The sequence below is a fragment of the Dermacentor albipictus genome, chromosome 3 (assembly GCF_038994185.2).
Source record: "Dermacentor albipictus isolate Rhodes 1998 colony chromosome 3, USDA_Dalb.pri_finalv2, whole genome shotgun sequence".
Lineage (NCBI taxonomy): Eukaryota > Metazoa > Arthropoda > Arachnida > Ixodida > Ixodidae > Dermacentor > Dermacentor albipictus.
The window spans coordinates 95,933,226-95,946,698 of NC_091823.1; the positions used below are offsets into that span (position 1 = coordinate 95,933,226).

The 13,473-nt window shown below is 43.0% G+C and overlaps 1 protein-coding gene across 1 annotated transcript in view; it reads left to right on the forward strand.

Annotated features, from left to right (window-relative positions):
* Positions 1–13,473, forward strand: part of LOC135901296 (sialin-like) — a 52,998-nt gene that overhangs the window by 16,772 nt on the left and 22,753 nt on the right. The window contains exons 6-8 of the mRNA XM_065431032.1: positions 4,353–4,502; positions 6,956–7,088; positions 8,956–9,111. Of these exons, the coding sequence (XP_065287104.1) occupies positions 4,353–4,502; positions 6,956–7,088; positions 8,956–9,111 (439 nt within the window). The remainder of the gene's footprint in view (positions 1–4,352; positions 4,503–6,955; positions 7,089–8,955; positions 9,112–13,473) is intronic.

Sequence of the window (13,473 nt, forward strand, 5' to 3'; positions counted from 1 at the left end):
GAGCTCGAAGCCAATACACGCTGTTTTTTTCTGCGCCAAATAACACAGTGTGCTGCAGTGATAACTTGTGATAAGCGCATGTGCACATCTTCTGTCAGACTGTAAGGCTAGGCAAGCAATACAAATGCGACATCGTCGCAAATATGGCTCACGTCACAAGTAAAAAAAAATTATAAAGTTTTACTTACCAATTTTAGCGGCAACATTGCATTTGCAAAATTGAAGGCCGACATTCATATCTTGCCCAACAACAACTTCACAAAAATTGTCGTAGGTACTATGACCCGCAGTATTTTGGCTGTGGGCAGCCCTGAACGAAAACGAAAATTAAGTTATGTCTCAGTGACGCTGATCTCCCCACCCTATTAGAAAACGGAAAACGCCACCTGCAGCCTCCCTGCTGCGCAGGCGCTGATGTTATGACAATTACGACTTCACTTTATTGTGATCAATAAAGCCTTGTTTTTATTTGCTGCTATACGGACAAACGTGATTATCCTAGCTGTGGTACCACCAAAAGATTGGGAACAGAATAGAGCACGCTTCGCGTCGATTCTTGGCGTCACCATAAAAAAAAAATAAAGGACCTCGATGAAACCCGTGCCAGCGAAACCTGTTGGCCTGCACTCGCAATGGAGAAGGTTGAGGGATCAACCTGACTGGTCCACTATTTCATTTCTTTCACTACTGCCATACTAGGCGCCGCCCGCAGTGCCGAAGTACTGTAGGTTGTAGCACCCAAAACGATTTTGTTTAAGAAGTTTTTGTTGAGTTAATAATATGACTTTGAATCCTCAATTCTGGAATTGAAGTACTTCCTCTATAAGCACTAATAAGGGGAATATTAAGGATATGGTTATCACTTACCTGCCATATTTTCCACGCTACCGAGTTCCTAGTAATCACAGACACATAGCTTCATAGAATATCCGGAAATATCCTTACAAAATTCACGTTCTTTTTTAATTCTGTGCAGCTGACACACACTGTACTTGACATGAAGTCACACAATAACAACAGTTTTCTGAAACTTTCGAGGGTAAGAAGAAAAGCGTGAAACATTACGGCAGGTTTCGCAGCGGCTTCTCGGAGCAAGCGGGAGAGTTCGGGAAGTAAAAGCGAGCTGAACATCGCGGCGCCCGCGACTGTATACAGCCTGTCGAGTCATTTGCCGCCAAACTCTTCGGCCGCACCGAGTCTAAAGACGATGCAGAGAATCCCATTCGCGACGTTTGACGGCCGCACTTATGCAACGTCGCTCTCAACGAACGCTTCGCCGTAAACGAGAGCGCCGGGCGCGCTCGTTGAACGCCCTCTGGCTGCTGTCTTTGTTCACCTTCGCTGCGAGTTCTGAACGGAGGAGCGACCCAAGAGCCTCAACGCCTTACTGTATGTTTAGCGACTCCTGCTCCCAGCATGAACGCACAGCACACCCCACATGAAACATTCCGCTAAGGCGAATAGTTTAGCGACCATTTTGGGAATTAAATTTCTTAGCCCGCACATTCGTGCAATTATTTCATGGGGTGTTGATAGAGCTGCAGCCGACAATTCTGCGGCGCAACGCATCGGGTACATGAGCTCGGGCTACTGGATACCGGAGCATTCTTTGCCATTTGCGCCCAGTCAAGCCGGCGGAAAAAGGGTTGTCATCAGGCGTATGACACCCCCCCCCCCCCTTCCCTCTGGCCCCTGCACCTGGGGCCCACGGCCCCCCGGCCCCCCCTGTTGCTACGCCACTGACCTCAATATAATGAAGTCGGTAAAATCGGCAATTTGCTTTGTTAAATGAAATTTCGTTCTATTGAAATTCGACATTTTATGCAAGTAAGTACAGTCGCTGATCTATTTCTTTTACACGAAAAGAGACTGCAGAATTTTACGAATCATTGGGCAGTCGAAAAAAGCAAATTTTAATGAAAAAAAACAATTCATTTTAATAAATTTGGGAGTCAGCGACAAATGATACAGTTTCATGCCACGTACGTCGACGATATCTTCTCGGTGGTACGAATTAAGCAAAGCCTGCCACGCTTTCGCGTGCACTCTGCCCCCATGGAGGATAGCATCACCTACATTGGGACGATGCTATCAGGAAATGTGCCAACAGCAGGGAGCGAATGCTTTGTCTGCCTCTCGCTCCAACGGGTCATCAAAACTCGAGATTATGCAACCTCCAATACTAAAGGTGCGTCAAGGCAGCTTACATCGTGCCACGCCATCTCGGCATGGCCACTCTTTTCACACGCAGCAGATTGCCAGGGTGCGTGGCTGCGTCTGCGCTCAGCCGTGCTTGCAGCCATGCGTAGCCGCAGCTGAGACGCACCAACTTAACCCCTGCCCGCTCACACGTGCTTGATCATGTTATCATGAGCTTGCTCCCTTTGTCATCTTTCCCTTTGCTCATGCGGAAAGGCAGCACTCGTGAAGCCACCATCTTTCTTGTCTCACCCTTGCACACTTTCACTTGCACCTAAAGCACATAGTGTGCGGGGCGCGATCGCACTTGGACCTTATACGGTACATGATGTGGCTCCACTTCGGCGGTCGCTCTTGTCGCGCGGCGTGTGGTTTGAGAAGTGTGTTTGCAAGCAGCCACTTGTAATTCAATCATTTGACCATGTGCATCCGCAGAGGTTTCCATTTATTAGGCGGTTTTTGTTGAGCATCCGCAACCACTCAAGTACGCAGCATGTGAGGTCGTGCATATGTAACGAAGCATGCGTGCCTGAAACGGCAACTGTTGGCTGGACGCAAAAGTTGAGAAGGGGATTTATGTGCAGGAGCCGGTAGTGTGCTACTCAGTGCTGCCATATGCCAGCTCCTGAAATTGTGTAGCCAAGATCAGCCGCCACGAAGTCAAACCACAAGCTGGAGTCATATCCTCGGCAAGAGTCATATCGAAAAATGCACTCTCGTGGACATGTGAGAGCATGCAAGAACGTCCCGCAAAGGCCGCAGAGCCCGCAGCGGACGCTATGCAACTTTTGAAAAGCTGTGGGCGCACTCAAGAGACTGTGCCTGCTCCTGCGTACTGCGCTTGCACACTGTTGCGTTTGTGGGTTTCCTGATATCACAGAACTGTTGTGGATGCCCAACTAAAACTGTCTATTGTCTCGGCATTCCTTTGCAGCGGCAGTGAAATTTCGTTATATTGAAATCACATACAAACACACTTTGTTATATTGAAGTTCAAGATGCATATTTTTCTGTGGGCAAGAGGTTATGAAAACTTAAATACTTTGTCATATCGAGAATTTTGTTATATTGAAGTTCGTTATATCAAACGTTATAGGTTTAATGAACTGTAATTGTTTTTCACCAACTTACCGGGAGAAGGAGCCTGGTGAGGTCGCTTGAAATAGCGATTCATAAAATTACTGCTCCGAAGAATTACACTTCAGAACACTAAGTTGCCAAGCAGAGGCATTAGTTTCTGAGCTGACATGTGGATGAGTAAGTTATTTCTGCACAATATCTTGCTGTCGTCTGGTAGAATATACTTCCTTCTAATGCTACCTACAGATTCATTACGTGAATTAATGCAGAATATTGTTTCTGATTGGTGAACATACCATGTTTGCATCACTAAAGTTATTGTTTCTTTCTTTGTTTTTTAGATATGGGGTTATATTTGGTATTTGATTCAGAAGTAAACCCAGCTTTTCTTGAATATTCAATATTCAATCCAATTTGAAAGTTTAGCTACATATAACTGATCACCCGGAATGTTTATTTCAATTTTGGATTTAGTACTGAAGATGTTCTGACTTTTCGGTTACAAACTTTCTTTTAATGCTCAGAAGAAAGCAATTAAGTGTAACTTGCTTCAAATAAAGTTCAGCAGCATGTTACACTCCTGTAACACGTGAAAGCAAAAGCCTGCTACACACATGACAATGCATTTAGTTATGCGATTGGAGGGGTCAGACTTCTTGCAAGACATCACAAGCCGCAGCGTGAAGTTAATGTATGGCGCTGTGGGTCAACCTTCTCAATGGCACATGCAAGAACCTAACACACTACCTAAAGGTTCTTTTATTCTTTCTTTCATTCTCTCTTTCTTTCTGTATTTATCTTTCTTTTCTTCTTCCTTTCTTTCCTTCTTTCTTTCTTTCATTTCTTCATTCATATTCAGCTATTGCATATTTTTTTTTTCCTCATCAATAAATGTTTATTCATTTTGTTTGCTTACGGTGGTATGAGCCATTCCTGATGATATCTTTTGCTGCACTGGACTAGATGCCACTTTTTTGGAGTATGAGCCATCGCAACTAGCCACTTAAGGCTCAACCCTTCAAATTTGTCTCATGCATTTCACTCATATGAGAATCTATGCTGGCAACATGCAGAAGTTGCCCATCCCATGGCGTGCCGTGCTGACTTCAGTGCCATTTTGGGCACTGATGGTGACTCACTTTGGCCAGAACTGGGGCTTCTACACGCTTCTAACTGAACTGCCCAGTTATCTCAAGAACATCTTGCACTTCGACATCAGGAAGGTGCGTACATGACTTTTGTCCTTTTACTTGCTCAAGAAATTAGCTATATATCATGTCATCAATAAGAAGTGCACTGTTTTTCATTAATAATATTTCTGTGTTTGTTGTACATGGCAACCCATACAGCTACTTGCAGAAGTTCTCGGAATATGGAATCTTGAAACGAACTGTGCGTGACTGAGCAAGTTAGTTAGTTAGTTAGTTAGTAAGTTAGTTAATTAGTTAATTTTAGCTATATAACTATTTAGCTATATAATCTGCGTTCCTCCAGGAAATTTCATGACTCTTCCTTCTAGTTCTTGGGTTGCGTAAGAAGATGATCAGGCATTCAAGGAAATTGCTGAAGAATCCTTAATGACTAACATTGAGCTTGAGCATGACTCTTGCAGACAGTTTGGGAATTTTTTAGTTGGTAGAGAACTTTCCTTTCTGTGAGGCAAGACTAGTACTGGCCAGTTTTATGAAGTCGTGCTGATGTGAATGCCGATAGATGTCAACTGGGATCAGAATTATTGGTGTTGTGTCAGAGGTCCTGTGACCTTAGGCCCTTGGGGCAATATTAACAAAACGTTCCTATTATCATCTGTAGATAAACATAAGATAAACCATGTGTTTGTTTGTAAAGTATTATATTTATTATCAGCAAATTAATTGTATGGCCGCAAGCAAAACTAGAAATCCATGACTTTTCTTTTTACAAACTTTAAGCTGAATTTTTTTTCATCCCGGAGTATCTGACACTTATCAGGTGACCATGGCTACTTTTCTTTTGGGGAGGGCTGTAAGACAAAAAATCTGGCTCTTTCTTCCTATAGTAATATACCGTAGGAAATATGTTAGCCATGAAACATGTATCCTTTTCAAATTATGGGGTTTTACGTGCCAAAACCATGATCTGATTATTCAAACCACCATTGTAAAGAATACCTGAGCAGTACAAGCTTATTCAAGTGCTGCTTTTAATTGCCTTCAAAATTAAAATTGCAAACTTCTGTTATGTTCCTGCAGTCAAAAGCATTAAGAAGATTATTAGAGAAATATTTTATGTTAATTAATAATGTTGCAATTTTTAGAGATTGTGGTTGTTTAAGGTACATTATATCGTTCATTGGTCAAAGTTGTGAAGTCTTTTTTTTTATTGTTTAGCATCACTCCAGTTTCACTATTGTATTAAAATGATTTATTAAAACCTTATAGAAAGAGTGTTATGCAGCATAATTACTTTGTTAAAGGATTGTCAAGATACTAATGTAAACATGTACACTGCACACAGTTATTTCACTTGAATTTATTCTGCAAGCTAACTGTATTCGTTAGTATTTGTTAAGCTTTATGCTCTCAGACCCTGTGTAGAGAATTATTACTACTGACTTTTTATTCTACTAAGATGATTTTACCATTGCTCTATCACTATATCTGTTTCGTTTGCTGCTGTCACTATGCTTTACTATGTTTTGGGTGCTGGCATTCATCATACTTTCTTGTAGTCTCTTTTAACCACCTTCCCCAAAGCGGTTCATTTTTTCTTGGTGTGTGAAAAACTAATCCAGGTGTAGCAAAATGTGTAATAAAAAATAAAGACAGCTGTGAAGGCTTTCACACAAATGTGAACAAAACAATAGGGTTATGAGATAGTATTCACTGCAGACTCTCCACATTCCCTGTCTATGTGCATGAGTATATGTATTTGCAGTGAGCTACCGGTTATAAATCCACACCTGTTTCTGTATGCATTGCTTCCATTGTGTACTGAAGAATAGTATGTGCATGTGTACGTGCAGCAGGTTGGATGCTACGCACTGGATGATAGGCGTTCACATTGAGTTTCACATAGAGCCACTTGGGATGCTTTGTTAATCCTTTTTCTTGGGTGTTTTCATCGTCAACATGCCCCACCACACTTCAGCTGCGGTGGCTCTTGTTCTCATCAGTTGTGATGTTGTGATCTGGCCTTCATAACTGCTAAACATGATATGGTTGCACCATCTGGGAGGGTGGGGTCATATTAGGCGATCTGTTGTAAGAAGCTTCCGTGGCTACCAGATAAAGCTGACAAACTTGTGTATAAAGGGCTACTCTCAAGCGTGACTGGCATGGTGAGTATACTGTGGCGTTGGCTGCCAAGAGTGCCTTTTCAGTGCCTAAAGTTAACCCGTAACCCGCCGTGGTTGCTCAGTGGCTATGGTGTTGGGCTGCTGAGCACGAGGTCGCGGGATCGAATCCCGGCCACAGCGGCCACATTTCGATGGGGGCGAAATGCGAAAACACCCGTGTGCTTAGATTTAGGTGCACGTTAAAGAACCCCAGGTGGTCTAAATTTCCGGAGTCCTCCACTACGGCATGCCTCATAATCAGAAAGTGGTTTTGGCACGTAAAACCCCAAATATTATTATTATTATTATAAAGTTAACCCGTAGGAGCTAGAACTCTGAGGGCTCAGTGTTCTGTTTCAGAATGGGTACCTCTCAGCAGTGCCGTACCTCTTGGGGACATTCTCCAGCTGGGGTGCGGGATATCTGGCTGACCACATACGGCGAAAAGACCTGTTCACGACCAGCATCATTAGGAAGTTCTTCAATTCTATCTGTAAGCGGGCCATAGTTTCGAAGCATTCTTACAGTCTACCTGCATGACCCCAAACATACCTGATAAATAGGTTTATAATAACTGCATCTGTCTTGGCATTGATTCAATTCCACTCAGTTGGCTTAGCATTGATAGTGTTAGCATAATTATGACAACTACATGAAGTAAGGTTTGTAGTTTTTACCTGCTGCATCACTTGCAGTGAACATTTGCCTGCTAATTAAATTAACAAGCACGGTGTCATGCATGCACAGGCAAAAATTAACAGACCTCACTTGACCCCAAATACTCACTTTCACAACGCCCGCTGTCACAGGGCAGAGTACCTGCTCACACTGCTCCATCTATGCAGTACTGTGAGTGATGGAATCATCATGAGGGGCATCATCGTGAGATGGGCATCATCATGAGATGGGCAGAAACCATCTCGTGAGGATTGTCGACGACGGTAATTTGTTTGGCATTGAATCAATATGCCGACACAATGCGTTGCCACCATGAAAACGAGTTATGTATGAGGCGTATACTGCAGGTGGACCCCTATTTTGCGCTTCCCTAATGACACTTGGTGCAATCTAGCACTGCTACTGTGAAGCACATGCATGGCCTCCAAAATGGACAGCACGCCGGTGGATGCAAATGCTTAGAAATGCATCATGCGGCAACCGGGTTCCTCTCTCGCTCTTCTTTTTGGGCACACTGCACCAACTAGTGGTGTTGCCGAGGGGCCTGCATGTAGCCTCCGAGATGACAAGCGTGGCACACTGGTGCCTGCGAATGCTGTGAATTGTTCCCTCGCTTGCTGCACACTTAGCGGCACATACTCAGTGACCGAAGTTGGGGAGAGGTTCGTGGAAGAGCAGCACATGCCCGTGCATTCATGGCGCAGCTCTCTAAAGTGTTAGCGTGAAAGGCGTTCATTGCAAAATGGCACATGCCTAGTGCATTCATGACACAGCGTGCAAATGTGTCGGGTCGCTGTCTTTGAGAAACCCCTGAGACGTGGGTTTGATTCTGGTTAGCATTAGAGAAATTTAAGGGATTTTTCGTCATTGTATAGCAGCAAATTCCCAGTGGCACATGCCTAGTTACCTAAGCTGGCATCAAAGCCACTCATTGAACAGCGGCAGACACCTGCTGGCACCCAGTAACTGAAGTTCACATCAAAGAGGTTCGTTGAAGACTCCAGTGCTCCAAGTTGGTGTCAAAGATTTTCTTTGCACAGCGGTACCTATACCGAGTCCCGTATATACTTTGACCCATATCAGCATGAAAGAGGTTCAATTAAAATCAGCACATATGTACACAATTGCCACATATTCAGTGACCCAAGTTGTTCCAATGGCTCGTTTCGAATCCTGTTCCCTCAGCACAGCAGCTTGATGCGCCATCCATTTGAATACGAGCTACCCAGTGATCCAGGTAGGCAGGAAAGCAAATAGAAACATACATACATAGATACTTGGCCCCCAGAGAGTGCCTTAAGTACCCTCAGAATGGAAATGCATGAAAGGTCAGCAAATCTTTACTAAACAATCAAGTTGTTGAGTAATCAAACAATAGTTAGTATATTTCATGAAGTTTTAGTATTCTTCAGGCTCGACTAGTATTTTCTATATTTTAATGTTGACAGGTCTGAATTTGCATGCTACAGTGGTTCGTAGGAACAGGTGGCAGGCCAATTGTGATTGATTGGCACTTGTGTGATTTTGCCACTATATATGCTGTGCTAAGAGTATTCACATGGAGCCTGACAATGTCCCAAGAACAGATAATTTGTGCATGTTTTGTTGTGTCCGGTTCACTGTGCAGAATGTTCAGCTTTCTCCTTGCTCTCACATATTCTTTTTATTGTTTTCATATGCAGCATTCTTTGGAACAGCCATCTGCCTGTTTATTGTGACCTTTGCGGGTTGTAACGGATTCCTCAACGTAATTCTTTTGACCATTGGCATGGGCCTCAATGGCTTCTGTTTCTCAGGCTACATGGTAACCCATGTTGACATGTCCTCGGACTTTGCAGGTATGAGAAGTGGTGTCTTCTTTTTGGTGGCATAATATAGCCCTGCTGTAGCATTATTGAAATGCTAATGAAATTGTATTGTTACAAAGGATCAGTGCTGTCAGCAGGTTAGTTAGAACAGTGCTACGACAAACTTTCTTTAGCAGAGGTTAATACCGGCTCAAGCCAGTTGGATTCAATTGTTATAAGTGTTACTAGTGTGGGAGTTACTGTTATATGTGGTTTATTTTACCGCATAACTGATGCTGAATGTGACAGTGGTTCTGTGGTTGGTCATTGTTATGCCCAGTATACTATATTGTTTAATGGGATATCTTTTTTGTTCTGGCTAGGTATGTATTCTGGAATTCAGAAGTGAAGTCAGCATTTAATGTACAGGGCTCAGAATGCAATTCTCGGTTTAATTTAATGCCGCACCCTCAAGAATCAAGCCAAGATTAGCCAGTACTGGTGTACAAATAAAGCAAAAGCCTTAGCCTCGATGTGGAGGCACCCAGCCCTTGATGCATCAAGCAATTAAATTTGGTCTAGGTGATAGCGGCAAGCCACCACACACTACGCTTGTTCCATCAGTTTGTCCAATATTGGCTGGGGCTCCTTGATTCTCTTTTGGCCGTGCTGCTCAAGATCAATATTTCTGAATGTGCTGGAAGAAACTGTTTCCAGCAGGTTGGACAATCAGCCGCCTTCCTGTGGAGAAGTAAAAAAACTATTTAACTTCAAATGATGCTGCTGCATGTTTAATCTTCTTCTCTTGCAAACTTATTTAATGACAGCAGCCACAAAAACTGATTAGATATTGCAGCAACATTGGATAACCAATCTTACAACGATGCTTCAAGCTGAAGTCTCAGTGTTCAGCAAATGGTTGGTGACATGCATCATTTCAGTTTTTCTCTTCTACCTATACATGCCTCATTTGATACTCCTTGTTTGTTAACAATTCACCTTATGTTCATCGTCTCAACATATATTATGAGGAATGTGCCACATTGTGAAAAGCTTTTGCTCAGACAGCGTTTGGGTTTCAACTCAGCTCGGCCATTTAACTCTTTCGTTACCGCTAGAAATGTGCTCATTTTCAGTGCTTTTATGTTTGAATATTTTAAGACATAGTAGCTGCAGAGTGTGCTGCGATACATAAAATTATAGCCTGATCACTGTTGTTTTGAATCGATGTACGTATAGCAGTAATAATTGCTCAAACAATTTTGAGAATCATTATGTGAAACTTCAAACAAGCACCTCAGGAAACACAAATTAAAGTAATAATTTGCCGTTTTTTAGTATAAGTACTGAGAGTGAAAAAAAAAAGATAAAATATACAAATTATGCACCTAATTCCTGGTTTCCAACGCTTGTAAGTCAGGTCACACAAGAAGGTTTGTGATTTGGTGGCATCAGTACTAGCCATAGTTAAGCTCATGCTTTGTGGAACAGCAGTAGCCTTGCAAATGTGAAAAGGGGTAAGTTGCTATTGTACAAGGAGCGTTTGTCTTCACTCAGTGCAGCAGGCACTTGGTGTTTTTTAATGCATCCTATAGACTAGCAAAACAATGGCTATCCGGTCGGGGAGCATGCAGGAACCTCCGCATATGTGATTATTGCATTCAGTGAGCTTTTCTGTGCAAGCATGGTGGCCTTGTGTGTGTTCATGTGGCGCTGGAGCTTCCATTTGCTTTGTTCAGTTCCTGTACAGTGTTGTACAGTAATGTGGAGTATTGCTCAATATTGTACAGTAATGCATAAGTGCACTTCCTCAGGTGGTGTTCAGAATGTAAGAGATCAGATAGCCTGTGAAACTTCGGTCTAAGGTCGGTCTGAAATTCACTGCGTGCTGTTACGTGAATGAAAGCCCTGCACCACAGGAAGGATTGCTCGTAATAATTTGTACACGCACTGTCGAAGCGCTGATAGATAAAACCAACCCGCGGCAGGGAACATAATGTTGTACTTGATATTAGTCTAATGCAGTTTTCGAAATAACATGGCCTCATGAGCACCTAGCTTTGTTTGAGACATCCTCAAAACAGCTTATGTGTCAAATCGGAAAATTGACAACCCGAGAGAAGCTTCTGTCTTCGCTGCTGTTGTCACTTAAAAATTGAACTGCTGAATCTACCAAAGCTCAAATTTCGCTTCTTTTTATTCAAGAAGTGCTAGCACTGGAGGCTAGTTTTGATGATACCTTCAGTAAAAGTTTTATTTTTCCAGACTTACCAATCAGCCAAAAATGTTTAAATCTGACAAATAGGTACAGTTCGGTCTTATTTCAGACGATGCATGATGTAGCTATCAGAAGTATTTAAACATACAGGTAAATGTTTAACAACATGTAGAAGCGCTGTCGATCAAAGTGATCGATTTCTATAGGCGTGGTAATATAAGAAGTACTGTGGCTTGGCTAGCATTTGTTTTATAGTGACTGCTTATAAAGGAGTACTGACATGATGATTTCGACTATTAGTTTTCTTTTTTTGTTAAATGAAGGTCCTAGACCTCTAAAGCCCAGAGAAAACACTAGGAAGGCTCAGAGCACTCTAAAAAATTCAATACACTACAGTCGACTTCCGTTAATTCAACCCTGATGGGACTTATGAAATCGATCAAATTATTGGGCAAGTCACACTAAACAAGACGTCGAAAAAAACGTCAAAACACACCACCGATTCATATGGCAGTATTTGCTCGATTCTAACACACCCCCAAATCACACACCCGCTTTCCATGTGTTCAAAGTATGAGGGCGAATCAGAAAGTCTTTGCCCCTATTTTTTATTAGCCAAAGTAAGGTACATACAGGTAATTACAAATATACATAATAATCTACATATCTTACGCTATTTTTCCACATAGTCTCCACACCATTTCAGACATTTGTCGATGCCCCTGTGGTAGAATTCGCGACGCACGCAGCTTCCCCGAACGCTCATTGTCGTGCAAGTCTTCGTGGTCTTCTGTGAACTCTCAACACCACCTCACACTTCTCAAAGCAGGAAACTTTTCCCCATAGTGGGCTGCATTTCCCTGTGGATTTCAATGGACGTTTGACCCTTGCTCCATAGAAAATGAGTCACTTTGTTGCTTGTACGCCGTGGACGTGTGAAGTACTACCGCCATCTTCAACAACTAACAGCATTACCGTGCCACGGAGCTACCGGCAGATAAGGCTGGTCGGGTCCAAGAAAGGTCCACTGTTATGATCAATGTAAGTTTTCCAAGAAGCCATCGACTACCGCAACTGGCGATGGGGGGATACCCCACCAGCAACATGCAGCTGTCACGGTTGATGTTCACGCCTCATCATTCAATTCGCTTCAAGACAGCAACGTCGTTCTCTTGACCGTCACGAAGTGGCCAATTATTGATGAAAGGATCCTCGTCGAGAACTCCCGGGGGAAAGCGTCGATGACAGAACTTGACGAATGCACTAATACTTCCACAGGCTCCTCAGAAAAACATCGACGACCACAAGACCGCAAGCGGTAATTAAGGCCGCCTTGGCCCCCTTATGATTGGCCTGTCAAGTGTGAGAAACATTCAAGCAGGCGTCCCTAGTCGACATAATTGCCATCTTCCCCGAAAAAGCGTTACCCCTTTATTCCCTGAGCTGACACAAACGGAAGGATGAAGAGAAGAAAATCCAAACGGTAGGAGCTCGTCAACGCCAAAACCTGATGAAAAGACTAATACTTCCACAGGCTCCCCAAGAAGATGTCGATGACCACAAGACCGCAAGGGGTTATTTAAGGCCGTCCTGGCCCTTGTGTTAGTCAGAACCACTCGAGACTTAGATGAGAGTCACAACCATGTACCAATGAAGTGAATACATTCTTTTCTACTTTTTTCAATCATCATGATGCCCGGCTTCGTCGTCGTTTCCCAATTTTTGTGGTGAAGACCCACCTCACCTGGTCGAGATCGTATCACTACCGCTTGGAATGGATATGTTGACAACGCATTTACAGCTGTAATTTGGCTAAAAAAAATATAGGGGCCATTCTGATTCACCCTCCTAGAAAACTAATGTAATGATAACATTAAATCTTCTCAACAAAATAGAAATCGACGGTGCATCCGATTTTTTAGCAAGAAAAATGGCTAAGGGTTCAATACGTGTTGCACAGGGGCGACTTGTTCCCTAAAGTCAGTGTCGCCGCACGATTTTTAAAGTCAGCTTTGCTGCAACATATCTGTGTTATGCGGTAAAGCATACGAGCTTCGCGAACTCTGTTTTTGGCTCAATCTTCTTTGGGGGAAGGGGGGGGGGGTGCGCTTTAGGTTCGGATAAATACCATAATCAGACATTGTGAGCTTCCATTATTGCTTGAAAATATTCATAGGGCAGGCCAAAAATAGGTG